Here is a 16,871-nt window from a genome sequence, read left to right as displayed (position 1 = left end):
ATTGCTACAGTTCTTAAAACTAACCTCAGAGATGAATTATTCTGGTTACTCCAGTAAAATTTAAAAAAATGTTTTTTTTACTGAGACGTTTATGATTTTGGTCATTGTTGTTTGGACTGTTCTTGCCAGTATTTGTGTATGAAGGCTTTCACCATTTATCTCCTGATCTATGAATGCTCACTGCAAAATTATACCCACAATCAGTTCATTATAATTCTGACAAATTTCACTTGGAAAATAAGTTAAAATACAAGTGCTTTTTTTTAAAAGTCAGTATTTCAGCATGAGAATATATAAAATGAGTAGATAAATACATTTCCTAATTTTATTTCAGATCAACCATACCTTATGCTTTGCATTTGTACTGTTTATTTAGTGTTTACATTCTTTACTACCATTATACACTTCATGCACACTTCTGTTCTTTAAGTTAGGGAAGTTGGCACATGATATACCAAAAGTTGAGTTAGTGATGTGCACATATTTTACATTATCTCTTAAATTCTTCAACCTTGCAAATTGGTTTGTTTATCTGTTGACTTGTCTGCCACCCTAAAAAATATCTGATAGATACTACTAATTTAAAAAAAAAGACAATTAACAGAATGACCCGGGAGACCTAAATTAAAATATAACTTCCAACATGTGCATTCAAAATCCATCTATTCTCTTTATTGGACACTTACCTCCAGTACTCTTCCACTGATATATCTATCACAACTCTCGCACTTAATGCCAAACCGAGAATGGTAATCTGTTTCACAATAAGGAACACCATCCCTTAGAAAGAGAAAGAAAATCGATATTGTGTAATTTAAACTTAGATAATAGTTGTACATTCCACAGCTCTGGAGTTGTTGATCATTTTCATCAATTTTCATCAGCAAGTTTCAAAACCTGGGCCTCTAAACCTCTCTTTGAAACTGGATCCTTGACTTCCTCATCAGAACAGGGTCAGTGAGAATTGGAAGCATCTCCTCCTCCCTGACAATCAACACAGGTGCACCTTAAAGATGTGAGCTTAGCCCAGTGCTCTATTTGCTCTCCACCCATGAATGTGGCTAGTCACAATTCAAATGCCATCTACAAAATATGCTAGTTGGGGTCCAAGATTTCATACCGTGTTACAGCCGAGTCGCAGAACAGATGCATGATATGTCATGATTCATGAAGCAGGAAAACAGAAAACTGTGACTCAAACCCTATAAGACCTTCATGACCTTTAAACTCCACATATTAACTTACACATCTTGTAAATGAGAGACCATTTTTGAGTTCGTGGCTGTTAGTCACTGTTAGCCTGGCCTCCTAAAATCAACGTTTGGGGTCCACAGACACCTGCACTATAAGTGATTCCACGGATTAACGAATCGCATTTTAACGAGGTTTCACTGAGGCTGGTTGGATGGTGTCACAACAACAACCTTGCATTCAATGTTAGCAAAAATAAGCAACTGATTGTGGACTTTAGGAGGGGGAAATAAGGTGAACACAAACCAGTCCTCATAGTGGAAAGGGTTCATTTTAAAACAAATTTAGACATACAACACTGTGACAGGCCCTTCCTGCCTATGAGCCCGTGCCACCCAAATACCCCAATTAACCTATGACATTGATACATTTTGAAGGGTGGGACGAAATTGGAGCACCCAGAGGAAACCCATGCACCCGGGGAGAACATACAGACCCCTTATGTATAGCATTGGATTCGAACCTCGGTCGCTGACACTGTATTAGTGTTTTACTAACCATTTAACCATCTAAGAACTTCAAATTCCTGGGTGACAACATCTCTGAAGATTTATCCTGGTGCTTTCATGTTGATGCAATCATGAAGAAGGCTCACCAGTGGCTATGCTTCATGAGAAGTTTGAGGAGATTTGGTATGTTACCAAACACTTGCAAATTTTTACAGGAAGTGAGCGTTTTCTGACTGGTTTCTTCACTGTCTGGTGTGGAGATGCCAATGCACAGGACAAGACAAGGCTACAGAGACTCATGAACCTTACCTGTGCCATCTCAGGCATCAGTCTTCTCTCTATCGAAGACATCCACAAGAGGCAATGTCTTAAGAAAGCAGCCTCTATCCTCAAGGACCCTCACCACCCAGGCCATACCCTCTTCTCACTGCTACCATCAGGGAAGAGGTACAGGAGCCTAAAGACGAACACCCAATGTTGCAAAAACAGCCTCTTTCCCTCTGCCATCAGATTATGTATGGACAATGAACCACATGCATAATCCAACTTTTATTTTCTTTTGCACTAATTTATTTATTTAAAAAAATGCAATTTATAGCAATTCTACACTTGTCATGAATTTGTGATGTGCTCATGCCAATAAATTCTGATTCTTCAGGATTGAATTTAGAATTTAAGAAACATCATGTGTGATTCACTCTGATTTATCCTGATGGCTTATCGGAGCTGGGCACAAGTGGCAGTCAGCTCAGCAATGTGCAATTTTTTTATCCTCATCTCCCACTGCATTCTCAGGCCGATTTGTGAATAGAATACCATGATTATGAATAAATGAGCAGACATTTATTAAAGACAAATAAGGAAATTTTATGTGTGTATTCTCTATAATTTTCATTGTGGGGATGTTCTGTAAGTGACAGGAAGTACTTTCTGACATCCAGTCGAAATATATCATTTAATAGAGATAACCTTAAAGCCACATCAAACAATTGTGTGACAGGCGCAGATTTATTCTACAAACAAGGGAATTGCTGGAGGCACTCCGCAAGTCAGACAACATCCAAGTCGGACTCGGTCTTGGGTTTCGGCTCAAAATGCTGACTGACCATTTCTATTCAAGGAGTGTCTCAGCAATTCTTTGTTTGCTCCGGATTCCACCATCTTCAGCTTTTGTGTTTCTTTAGTGTTGGTTGCAGATTCTTTCTTAATATTTTAAAATTAACTTTTGATAAATTCAAAGTCCCTTCTCAGTTTTGGAACAGTAGTAACTCCAAATTTGACCGTTATGGCCAAATCCCTACTTTCTGAGACAGCAAATACCTAATTTGAACCCTTATCAAATTAGCATTCCAAAGCTAACAGAATGATCTAGGTTTATTAACGCAGTGACAAATCATTAAGTAGAACCCCAATGAGCCTGGCATCAGTAGCATTTAAAATGATCCCACCTATTATTAAGTTATTACTATTACATTTTGTGTATGACGGGGTAATTAAAACCTACAGCATACAGAAAAGTCAACAAATATAGTAAAAGGGAATCTTGTTTGCCAAATCTTCTGAGTTTTTCTTTTGAAGGAATAGGTTGGATAAGGAGATACCAGACGATATGGTACATTTAGATTTCTATAAGCCATTCTAGATAGGAGGTTATTATATATAAGTAAACCTCATAGCACAAAGGAAAATAAATTATGCTTTGATCAAGTGAAGATTGGTTAACATGAAGAGTTGAGATAAATGATTCATACTTAGAATGACAGACTGGTTGAATGTACCAAGAATCATTTAATTACAATCCAGTGGATGACATGTCGAAAGAAATTGTAGGGGATAAAGTCAAGTTTGCTACTTTCACAAATCAAGGTGGCAAAATGAGGTGCGGAGAGGAGATTTTCTGATGGAATTACAGCATTTTTGAGTTCCATTAATATATCCTCTCCCAACTTGATAGCTGTGTAGATTGTTGTCAAGCAGGGCTACATTATCACACCAACACTTATCTCAACCTTTCTCACAATGCTGTTCCCCAGTTCCTACAAGCTTCCCAGTGAAGTGGAACTAATCTGCAGGACAAATGGAGAAGTTGGCCAATCTACATTACCTCTTCTCAATGAAAGTTCTTGAGCTCATGTATGTTCATATTCTTGACTTGTTCACTGGTGTATATGGGAGAGTGAACCTCACACTTAAGCCCCTTTCACTCTTGCAAGTGGTCCCAGGAATTAATGGCCAATTGGCCTAAAAAGGGTCTAATATGAAAGGGAAATCTTCTCAACGCTGGCATGAAGGGGGATAGATGGCCTCGACCCCTAGTACAATCCCAGGACTTGCAGATGCTGGCATTACAATCAGGCAAGTGCAGAACAGGCAATTGTACTCTGGGATTGAAATGACCTAAGTTTTTACATGAGTGCAGGAACATGAAGGAAGAAAAGGTTAAAATGAACGTATAAAAGCTGTGGAAAAGTCACAGCAGAAGAGAGAGAGAGAGAGAGGAAATAAATTGGAATAAATAGCTATAGTGGACTATTTTTAAACAGTGTGAGAAAATTGGTAGGGCTATAGGGCACAATTTATAAAGACTGTGGACCTGATGGTGGAACTGACTTCCCAGAATGCCATGCAGAAGAGAAGCCCCTCCATGAATGCTCTGTGTATGCAGCCATGAATACAGCCCTTTCTCTGCTGCACAGTCTTCTGGAAGGGCAGGTCTGCATCACTTCTCCCCACGGTATTTATAAATTTTGTGCAATAGCACTACCAACTTTCCCATGCTGTATGAATAGTACATGATAGTGTTACCAACTTTCCCATGCTGTTAAAAATTGTCCACTATTGCTATTTATTGCTAGCCCTTTCCCACAGACTCATAAAGATTTATATAGGTCCACACAACAACAACAGAGACTGAAGGGCTCATAAACCTTCATTATGTTATAATTAGACATGATTAATTTTGTTCAAATATAAGGCCATAATACATTGATCAGGATTTAGGGCAGGTCCACCATCGCTTGATGCATCATAACGTTACCAGTAGAAGGTAGAACAGTCCTAACCCTGGGGATGGCTCATTGCAAGTGTGAACGCATGCAGTGTCCCAGTTAAGAGTGGTCAAGTGTGAACAGCAAAAATGCAATTTCTAACCTGGGACACTGAATGGGCAATCTAGTGGGATGCAAATGTAAAAGTGGCTTTAAACAGGTGCAAAACTGACCCAGACCTGCTGGAAGAACATTGCTCTATAAAGGGGTGCCTGTACCTGGGGTTTCTTCTTGGGAGAGATCATTGTGTCAAGGTGAGCAAAAAAAACCTTATTTTAGAAATAAGATAGGTAATATTTTATATTACAATTTAAATCATAATATAAGAACAGAGATTATTGTCCAAGGCCAAAAATCAAAGAATTATTAATTATATGCATTCAAATATCAAAGTTTGTTGTTTGAGTTTTTAAAGTGTTTAACCCACCCAATTTTAGGGATTGAAATGACCCATCTGCTTTTGATTTTCACCACTGCCTGTACTTTTTCAAAGTATAAATATCTGAAAGATTGTGAATGGGAAGCCAGGTTCTGCAAACCCTTGATATTGTCTCCTGAACATCACAGTAATGATTCATATTGTATTAAGCAGTCTGTAGCCCCTTTGGCACTGGCACCTTGTCCTAGTAATTAACGGTGAAAACTCCTTAATCGGCATGCAGGCATCAAATCTCGCCGGGGATGGACCACCTATGTAGGGTATATGATCCCGTGGTCATCTGATACCTATGTGCCAATTAGCCCAGTGTGAAAGGGACATGGACTATCCAGGGACAAAGTAATGACACATTGATAACATTTTGGTGTGAGTGAAGGAAACAAAAGATTAAAAAGGTATAAACTTTACCGACCTATATAAAACTTTATAAATTTCTAAAGAACTGTGGAAAAGTCACAGCGGGGTGGGGAGGGGGAGGGGGAGAGAGAGAAAGAGAGAGAGAGCGTGATGGCAGACCTTCCCTCCCAGAATTCTGTGCGGCAGAGAAACCCCTCCCTGAGTACTCAATGAGTGCTCCATGCATACTGCCCTTTCCCTGCCACATGGACTTCTGGGAAGGCAGGTCCACTATTGCTCTTTCCCACGGTCTTTTATATTTATAAAGGTTTATATAGGTTGGCACAACAACAGGGGCTGAAGGGCTCATACTGTGCTGTACATAATGTTTAATATGAGCATGATTAATTTTGTTTAAATACAAGATCATTATACATCGAACAGGATATCGGGCAGATCACTCAGACATCACCAGTGGAGGATAAACTCCCCTATCCCCAGGGACACCTGGTGGTGAGTGTGAAAGGACGCAGAGAATTGATTAAAAGTGGCCCAGGTGAAAGTCAAAAACGGCTTCCTTAATTGGTTCAATGACTGGTGTGAAAAGGGCTTGTGAAACAGTTGCTCAATTTCACAAAGCTGTTGCTTTTCATCAGTGCTGAGTTTGAAGAGTTCTGAGTATCACAGATTGGAGTTACATGGTGGGAAGGTGGAGAAGCAGTGTTGATGTAGAACTTGGCACATAATCTGACGGAATTTTGTAGCAGGGTTCAGGAACTATCATCATTTTCCCTCAAGGTAAATGCTAAAAAGACCCCCTGAGAGTGCTTAATTTTTGTAAACCACTATCGATAGGACAAATTCATTGGCTACTTATCACCTTGCTCTTTGTGGGATCTTACGTGCATATAGGAATTAGTTCATTGTCTGGGAAGGGGAGATCATTGATCCGGGAATTATGATTGATAATGATGAAGTATCATGTTAAATTTATGATGAAGACAATAAAATAACAGTAAATTGCTTAATAGAACATGAATCATTACTGCCGTGTTCAGGAGACAATATCAAGAGTTTGCAGAACCTGGTTTCCCATTCACAATCTTTCAGATATTTATACTTTGAAAAAGTACAGGCAGTGGTGAAAATCAAAAGCAGATGGGTCATTTCAATCCCTAAAATTGGGTGGGTTAAACACTTTAAAAACTCAAACAACAAACTTTGATATTTGAATGCATATAATTAATAATTCTTTGATTTTTGGTCTTGGACAATAATCTCTGTTCTTATATTATGATCTAAATTGTAAACATTAAAAGCAGCCTTTTTATATACAATGATGAATGTCTAGGTGAGATATTTCAAGGAAAAACATTTTTAGAAACTCATTGTGAATCAAAATCTTCAGGAGATGAGGGAGAACCCAAGTCATACTGTGCCTTTTGAATAATCTATTAGTAAATTAAAGTTAGGTCATTGTGTAGTGTAAAAATCGGTTCATCCAATTTGGAAAGATGGCATAAAGTCAGGTAATGAGCCTGGATCACTTTTCCCCACATGGATCCTTGAAGAAACATACATACTTGCTGATATATTCTCCTGTCAGGACCACACCGCAGGACTGACATTTGAAGCAGCTCACATGCCATTGCTTCTCCAGGGCTAGCAGAGACTGTCCATGCTTGATTTCATCTCCACAACCAGCACACTCTGAAATAAAAATAGAAGAAAATTGCATATTGGTTGATGGAGTTTCAATGCAGTACCCCAAAATAATATGATTTTAATTAAAACAGTCAATCAACCATGGTAAGCCATGCAAAAGGTAATAGACATAGCAATACTTTCCCTATCATCAAGAAAATCTACAGGGAATCCTGCTGTCAGAGAACAGCAGCAATCATCAAGGATCCATATCACAGTACTGTGCAACTCTCTTTTCGCTGCTGCCATCAGGAAAGAGGTACAGGCGCCACCAGATTCGCACCACCAGATTCAGGAACTGTTGCTACGCTTCCACCATCAGACTCCTCAACAACAAACTCAATTAGGGGCTCATTTAAGGACTTACTTTGCACATTATTCATGATTGTATATTTATTTAATTTTTCTATATTCCACAGTCGGTTTATTTACATTTCTCTCTCGTGTCCATATCTTTTCTTGAATAGAGTTTTTTTTGCACTACCACTAAATGGAAATTCTACTTGGCCTGCAGGAAAACAAATCTCTAGGTTGAATGTGATGTCATGTATGTACTCTGACAAAAAATCTGAATTAACACTTTGATCTACGTCAAGTGAACTGATAACAGCATTTTCACAATAAAAATAAAATTGGATTTATATTGCTGATTAAAGCAATTTCTGAAATCTTCTTATTTAATCTTTCCCCTGGGAAGTCAGTCATCAGGCTTATGTTGCAAATCACGCCCATATTAAAACCCATTCACCAACAGCAATGCTTTCTAAACTGGGAGAGAGAGAGAGAACGAAGATGTGTTTTTGACATAGGTGAAGTGAGAGCATAATTTTCGTCCATAAATCTTCGTCCGCGAAGCCAAGCCAAAGAAGGAGAAGAAATGAGAGCACAATTTTATATTTAAGGAGATTTCCACTGACTATCAAGTATTCTGGGTCACACCCTCCTTTCTCTGGAATGATAAATTCACAACATCTTTCACTCAATGAGATTAGATAATTATCGAAACTAACAAAATGCTTTTTTCCACAAATATGCTTTTTATGGACAAGTACTGTCAGGGAAATTCTACCTAGTATAATCCACCCTAATCTTTACAGCATTGTATATACAGAGAACTGATGGTAAAATTGTGCTATTCTTAACAACCTTCCAATCAATATTATAAATGAAGTATATGTCACACCTCTCCTTGAATAAAAACAATTCAGACATAGCCCATCTTTAAGGTTCTGGAAAACAGTGGTTGAAATCAACAATAATGATGGTAAATTGAATAATGGGGCATTCTACAATGCGAGAGAGCAGAGACTTCACTTCCAGGCCACCAGACCCATTCTGCTCAGTTCTGCATGGACACAGTCATCATAAAAACAAGCCTTAATGTCGCACCAAATATTATTACATATCTTATGAATAACATTCATAATTTCTCAATCACTGAGTTTTAGTGAGAGGTGACAATTAATTCTTTAACTTGACAAAGAAGATTATTTAATTCAAGCAAGCAACAGTCCAGATTTATATCCCAGTAGATAAATGCATCCATTGGAATGAGAATCTCAGGGCACATTTTTAAAGACCCTTAATTCAGGAAGAAGAGTCATGTCGGTCGGTGCTTGTTACCAATATTGTGAAGATATTGTCCAAAAATAGTCGCACAGATACAGCTTTGCACTCCATGCCTGCATTTATGTTGCCCTTTATGTTGTGGTTTGCTACGCTTCTGGTTGATTACGATCAAGACTAATCTCAAAATATACTCACAGAATCTAGTAAGAAAGGTTACTGCAATGAATAGCACACCCCTGAATCTCTTCCAAACTGCTTCCTATCTGCTGCCAGGACTTCACTCCCAGAGGGGTGGAAACATTAAGAAAAAACACAAAACGAAGCTAAAGTTTCTTCTAAATACTTGACATGAATTACTGGAATGGAGTAGGTGGGGATGCCTAGCGATTCTTGGTTCTTCTTCTAGACAGCTGGCAACAGCACTAACACAGCTTGAAATCAAGCAGTTTAATGTTGACTTTGGCCATCCAAGATTCTTGTAAATAAATTTCACACCATGTAAGATACAGATTCACCATCAAATTTACTCAATCTTCTGAAATATTTACAAAATTGATCAGGTGGAGGGGGTAGGTGGAGTTTTGAACCTCATGGTCTGATCATTTTTGAAATTGTTGTCATTTAATTCTATTTGTTTGATTACACCTATATCAGATTTGCAGTAATACATCAGTCCAGAGTGTCTGCACTCTCGAGGTTTTATTCAACCTGGACTATTCATTTTAAATATTGAACACATAGCAACACACCTCACCATAGACCGTGTTAGATAATATTCAATCTACCTGCCCTGCAGACCTGTAACGGACCACTACAGCAAAACATAGATTCTTTAGTTCTAATGAGTTTGGTTACGTTAATCCAAAAATTCAAGGTTGATTCTCATATGAGGAAGATGGAACACATTCTAAAACTAATAACTATTTATCCTGGAATGTTTGGCAAATGATTTTCAGTCATGATCTTTGCGCAGCTGTGCATTTGCATTCTCTGTGTATGACACAGTTTCACTGTGGCCTGCCTAATAAATATTTGCTGGTCATGCAATACTGTATTCCTGTGTAATTGATCATGGATTAGTTGATCTTACTGTATTACCTCTAAAAAGACACCACTACTGAGGCACACCACCACTGAAGAAGCTATGTGGGATGTTGAATTGGGCAGGAAATGTGCCTGAGAAGTTCAATCTCTTCATTGATGAGGCTGAGTGGTGAAAGGATGTGTTGTACCCCAGGGGTACCAGGAGTTCACGATGAGCTGAAATAAAGTGCTACTGAGAGATGATCTGAAAGGAGGTCAGTGCCTGAGCAAGTCTCCAAGGACTGAAGAACAATGCAAGAATTCTATCAACCCATTCAAGGTCAAGGTTGGCAATGCGATCCAACAAAATCCAACAAATGCATCTCAGATGACTTCATTCAACTCTGAACATCACCTCTAAAATGAAGGAACACACTGGCAATGCCAGAATATGATGCTTTTTGCTGCTGCATTCTAACAGTTGTCAGAGTGGCTGAAATTCATCCATATGAAAATTCAAAATTCATCCTCATGCCATGTAAAACAATGCTCCACAGGGAAGATTTTCTATCCACTAACAATGACAAATTTCTGCCTGTAAAAATCTGCAACTTAGACCAATATCCCGCTCAATTGTGTCATCAAAAGCCATCTCCACAGGTCCAAGCCGTGGTACAACCTCTACCAGACAAGATGAGCTCCTTCAAAAAACATACTATTGAAACAAGAAAATGTTCACTTTAAATTACCTTTGCTATATTTCATAGTATAATAATAAATTATATTATTGTGAAGACTAATACAAATTTAATTAATTTATGCACCACGTACTGTATTTGTTTTTGGAGTACAAGAAGGGTAAAAAATGAATTGAACCATGAGAGCATCTCTGAATGATGCAGTATAGAAGGTGGCCATTTGGACTGATGTGAGTTAATTTGATTAGCCATCTAATTCGTTCCAGTCTCTTGCTCTGGTCTGTAAATGTTTTCTTTTAATGCCTACCTCCAATTTGACTTTTAAAAGTTATTTTTGTATTTGCATTTGCTATCTTTCAAACAGTGCTCTCGGAATCACAACAACTTGCTTCTTAAGAAAATGTTTCCTTATGTTGTCTTCGACTTTTTTTTGCCAATTATTCTAATTTAGTTTCCTCTAGCTATCCATACTTACAGCCACTGGAAATAACTTCCCCTTATTTCATGTAACAGAACTATTTTGGATTTTGAACACATCCACTGAATCTTCCACTCATCTTTGCTTAAGGAAGAACAGTCATAATGACACAAGAGTTCAAGAGAAGAGGGGCATAATAGCCTACTGGGTCCCTGAAGCCTATCATGTCATTCATTACAATCATGGCTTACCTACTCTGGTTTCATTTCTCCTTCTGTGCTAGTTCCCGATAAACTCCATTCTTGATCTTTCAAATCCTGATGTATCTCTTCCTTAAATATCTATATACATAATGATCTAACTTCTGGCAGAGTCTTCTAGAGATTCACTACCTCTAAAAGAAGTTTCTATGCACCTTACTTTTAAGTAACTGGCTGCTTATTTTGTGACCTTCACACTAGGGGAAAGATCTTGACATCTACCCTAACAAAACTGCTTGGAACCTGTGGTATATCAAAGAATCTCTTCTGCACCTCCTCTGAAACCAACAGTGCAATGCCGAGAATTTAACCAACATTTCAGCAAATGTTCCTAAAAGATGTTTTATAATAGAGAAACACAAAGACAGCAGATGCTGGAATTTTGAGCAAACAATTGAATCCTGGAACAAATCGGTGCATCAGGCAGCACCAATGAGTATTAATGGTCATGCAACATTTTGGGTCAGTCCATTTCATCAAGACTACTTTATCAAATCTTGACAAAGTAACCCGACCCAAAGCATTGACTGACCATTTCTACCCAACAACACTGTTTGACCCACTGAGTTCCTGCAACATTTCATTGTTTGCTCAAGTGTTTTTAATGGTTGACTACTCAAGAAATTGAATTATCTGAACTTCTATGTATTAACTCTGGAATTCATGAAAAACACCTAATATTTAGCTGTGACCAGGTATCTAATGCACTGTCACTGTATTTCCAGATTTTTGATCAGGATTCTAACGAAAAGCAAAAGTGCAGAGGATGCCATCAGGTAACATGCAACATTCCTTACGATGACTTGTTCAAAACTGTTCTGCATATCACAATGTGCCAAGCAGTTTGGGTTCACACATTGAATGAGACCTATATAGGAGAATATAGGCCTGTTTTGGACTACCTTTTCATCAAGTGCTTTTGTTGACAATCACTTCCACACAAACTCACTCCTTGCAACTGATTTCTTCAGAACCTGAAATCATGTCTCTGATTGACTGCAATTCGCCCTCTGAATGGACACTCCCTGATTAAACTACTGTTTCAATCTCAGCCTTAAATAATATTTAAACATAGCAGAATTTCAATATGCTCTCAGTTTACAGAAGAAGTGTTATTTCCTTCAATGTAAAATGTCAGGAACTTGACAAAATGGAAGAAGAATGATGACGTCTGGAGTTTATGTACCAATTTTAGATATGTACTTCTGTCAGTGCAGTATTTCAATTTTCTACTATGCCAGTCATCCCCATAGCCTAAAATTGGAACAGAAAGAGAAGATGAGACAGAGATTGATTGCCTAATTGAGGTATTGACTGTATTAAAATAAATTTGTCCAATGGTGACTCAATTCCCTCAAACTTAACACCTTCAACTTCCACTCAGAAGGATCGATTGAGCAGATTGGAAGGCCAATGTTCCAATTTTCCATTTTACCAGTTAAAGAAAATGGTTTATTTTTAAAATCCTAAATTGGATATAAATGATCTGAAATTACAATCTGGAGATAACTAATAATTCCCTTGGGCCATTTAAAGTTATTGAAAATGGCTACAGTCATTAATAACATTTATAGTTTTAATAAATTTGTGAATATGAAATTCCTCTCATTCTACTAGCTCCCTTGCTCTTCACTTTCAGTAATTGTTCTTTATGATCAGTCTAGTATGTTTTCGATGCCATTCATTACAATACTGTGGAGGAATCGTTAGCATGTCAAGTCATTCTTCTGACTTACAGACAAAATTAGCTTATGGATGTCTGTAAAAACAAAATCCTTTCATCATTTGGGAACTACCCGGACTAGGAGGCATTGTGATATACAAAAAAACGGTGCAGGACAAAAAGCAAGTGTTTCCATGTCACGCTGAAAAACAAGCTCGAATGAGTTTGCTCAAACATTACTGAAGAGAACTGCGTCGCTCCTTGTTTTATTGTAAAACAAGCCAATGTACTGTAGTCAATTGCGTTTTCAATTTATATTTTATAAATGCTTTATTTTCAAGCAGACCTATAATTTCTTGATTCAAGCTGTAATTTATTAAAAAGAAGTAAAATTTTACTTTGAAGATGACAAAAATAAAAGTAATTAAAATCTTACCACCAAAGACTTAACTATGTAACCTTGCGGTGGGAAACTTCCATGCAATTGAACTGTGTATTCAGTTACCAATAAATTATTTCTAAAAGCAGTAAATTATTAGTTCATCATACTTAAATAAAGCCAATCATCGAAATCACACCCACAAATCATTTTTAAATTGATTCCGAAAATACAGTGAACCTTCCACTTGATCACAAAAACATTAAAGAGACAATTGTGCAGGTCAACAAAAGTGCTGAAGAAACTCAACAGGTCATGAAGCATTCAAAGAATGTAAGAGGCAATGACTGTATATCTTTTTTTTTTTTTTTTTTTTTTCACACCATAAATCACATTAGCCATGATATACACAATTTCTTTTTCACACATATACAGTGACTTTTTCTCCCCCCCCCTTTCCTCCCAAACCACACCCCCACCCCCCCTCTCATCCATTTTAGGTATACAATCTAGGTTGCATTAATCCAGTCAGACAATGTTGTCATTCAACAAAATTACACCAGAAATTCTACTGAGTCCATTCTTTTCTTTCCTTCTCCTTCCATCAACTTAGGTAATGTTTGTCCCCGGTAGGTTTTCGCTATTGTATTTAATGTAAGGCTCCTATACTTGTTCGAATATTTCAATATTATTTCTTAACCAATATGTTATTTTTTCTAATGGAATACATTTATTCATTTAAATTTGGTAGTTTATTCCTTTTAATTTGGTTATGTATTCCATTAATATTTAAAGACATATAGTTCAGCGTAGCCCTTTTATATTTTGTTTATCTTCTCTTTCCATTTTTCCATCATTACCTTTCCTCCTTTTCCATTTCTGTTTTCTTATTTTCAACTCTTTATAAGACAACATTCCTACAACATCCAACATTTTCCTTATTCTCCTATTTCTATCTTATTTATCCCCAATCTCCCATTCACCTCCTGAGTTGTCCTTTATCCCTTGTCGGACAACCACATCTCCCCTCTCCATTTGGATTTGCGAATCCACTCGCAAGCGTCAACTGATTTTGCAGTGACCGCTATTTCCCCCCACCCCGCCTCCCCCAGAAAAGATTTCACTTTTCATATGTCACAGAGGTCACTCTTTTAATTCCCTCCTTATTCTCTCTATTCCATTACCTTCCCTTATTAATTCTTGTCTATACTATCTATATTTTCCTCTAAGTACAGATACATTCACGTATGCTCCTTGTCTCTATTCACTCTTATACCTCTTTACCCGCATACATATCAATCGTGATCATTTTTACTCTCATTACCCGTCTTCATCCCTCAGTCTATTTTTGTCTTTACCCACATACATATCAATTGTGATCATTTTAACTCTCATTACCCGTCTTCCTCCCTCAGTCTATTTTTGTAATTGTTCTGCAAATTTTCGTGCTTCTTCTGGATCCGAGAATAGTCTGTTTTGTTGTCCTGGAATAAATATTTTCAATACCGCTGGATGCTTTAGTATAAATTTATACCCTTTCTTCCATAAAATCGCCTTTGCTGTATTGAACTCTTTTCTCTTCTTTAGGAGTTCAAAACTTATATCTGGATAAATGAAGATTTTTTGCCCTTTATACTCCAGTGGTTTGTTGCCCTCTCTTACTTTTTCCATTGTCTTCTCCAGTACCTTTTCTCTTGTAGTATATCTTAGGAATTTTACTACAATAGATCTTGGTTTTTGTTGTGGTTGTGGTTTAGAGGCCAATACTCTATGTGCCCTTTCTATTTCCAATTCTTGCTGTAGTTCTGGACATCCTAGGGTCTTAGGGATCCACTCTTTTATAAACTCCCTCATATTCTTGCCTTCTTCATCTTCCTTAAGGCCCACTATCTTTATGTTATTTCTTCTGTTATGGTTTTCCATTGTATCTATTTTTTGAGCTAGTAGTTCTTGTGTCTCTTTAGTTTTTTTATTAGATTTCTCCAATTTCTTTTTTAAGTCTTCTACCTCCATTTCTGCTGCTACTGCCCGCTCTTCCATCTTGTCCATTTTCTTTCCCATTTCTGTTAAGGTCATCTCCATTTTATTTATTTTCTCTTCTGTTTCTTAAATCCTTAAATTCCTGTGTTTGCCATTCTTTAAATGATTCCATGTATCCTCTAATAAGAGCAAGTATATCCTTTACCTTGCCTTTCTTTTCTTCTTCTATTTCACCATACTCTTCCTCTTCTTCTTCCTCTGGGTTGGCCATCTGTTGTTTCTTTGTTGCCCTTTCCTCCTCTTCTTTCTTGTTTCTATTGTCTTCTGTGGTCTCTTCTTGCTGCAGGTGTTCTGCAGCTGTCGTTGCCGGCTGTGGAGATCGACTCCCCAGCTGGTCCCCCCTCCCGTCGGTGTGTTTTTTTTCATTCGCATCGCGCATGCGCGGTTGCGCACTTTTACTCGGCTCTGCGAGCCATTTTTGTAGTCCATTATTTACCGACCTGAGGGAGCGGGTTTCTCTCTCCGCAGCGGGCCTCTTCGGACAGGTAAGGCCTTCACCTTTTTCCTCCTTTGTCTTCTCTTCCTCTCTTCTTACCGTTGCTTTCGACTTTTCTTTTTTTGTCGCCATCTTCTTTCCACCTTTATACTCACTTTTCTGTAACTTTTATTTCTGTGCCTTTGTGTTTTCTCTTGTTTTTCCCGACTTTTCTGGAGAGGGCTGGAGTTCACCGTCCGGCCACTACTCCATCGCGTGACTCCTTCCAATGACTGTATATCTTGACGCAAGGGTTTCTATCAGTAAACACTATCAAACTTGTTAACATTTCATTTATTTGGTCACTGCTGTATGTGGGGTCTTGCCATGTGTTCACTGTCTTTTGGATTTGTTCAAGCAATAATCAATTAGGACTACACTTCAGAATATATGAATTCTATTGTGCATTCTATTGTCACCAGGTGGCAAAGGCACCCTTTAGTTAATTTTCTCTTATTTAATTGATAATTACTGAGAGTATAGGTGTAATTTCTCAGCTGTAGACCTTTCTATTTCTTTAAACTGATCAATAAAATGTAGCCTTTTAGTTTTTCCTCCATAAACCAAGCTTCCAAGTATTTTGCTCCATTATGTTTTTATACTGCATACTAACAAGCTCCTTGTGAGACAACTGCAGGATCTTCAAACAATGCTGTCAACTGTAATGACTATACCCTCTAACTCAAAATGGTCATGTCTTTAAATGCAATTATTTTGGAACCAAATAACTGTGTTTTGGTAGTTAGATCATATCCTTCTTTTTAATTAATTAGAAATCACCTATGTGGCACAGAATTCTATTTAATACTTAAATTTCTTAGATATAATCATTAACACAGTAGCACTTTATTATGCATGCATATAAAAATGAAAGCTTTTATCTTTCATATTCTAAAAATAAACATTATTGTAAATGGAATTCTTCCAACTAGAAAGTATTACAATATTTTTTTACATATTCTCGTAATCATTTCATTTCTTTTGTACTTTACTGAATTGGATAGATATTTGGGTCATAATTTCAAAATTTTAGGTATAATGAACCTCCAAATTAGGTTAGCACAATAGTTCAGGACTAGTGGAGTGATGAGATACTTAACAGAAGAAATGTAATGCTAAT

At 37.4% G+C, this 16,871-nt stretch overlaps 1 protein-coding gene across 4 annotated transcripts in view; it reads right to left on the bottom strand.

Moving 5' to 3' along the window:
* The window catches only part of ablim3 (actin binding LIM protein family, member 3), a 189,904-nt gene that overhangs the window by 79,203 nt on the left and 93,830 nt on the right, over positions 1–16,871 (bottom strand). For all 4 annotated transcript variants that reach the window (XR_011344875.1, XR_011344876.1, XM_069898819.1 and 1 more), the window contains exons 5-6: positions 7,106–7,232; positions 687–780 (exon numbers count right to left, since the gene is read on the bottom strand). Coding sequence is in view for 2 of the 4 variants with exons in the window: in XM_069898819.1 (XP_069754920.1) it covers positions 687–780; positions 7,106–7,232 (221 nt within the window). In the remaining 2 variants the exon portion in view is untranslated. The remainder of the gene's footprint in view (positions 1–686; positions 781–7,105; positions 7,233–16,871) is intronic.

The sequence above is a fragment of the Narcine bancroftii genome, chromosome 9 (assembly GCF_036971445.1).
Source record: "Narcine bancroftii isolate sNarBan1 chromosome 9, sNarBan1.hap1, whole genome shotgun sequence".
Lineage (NCBI taxonomy): Eukaryota > Metazoa > Chordata > Chondrichthyes > Torpediniformes > Narcinidae > Narcine > Narcine bancroftii.
The sequence above is the reverse complement of the archived record's forward strand: the minus strand, read 5'-3'. Positions and strand labels throughout refer to the sequence as shown.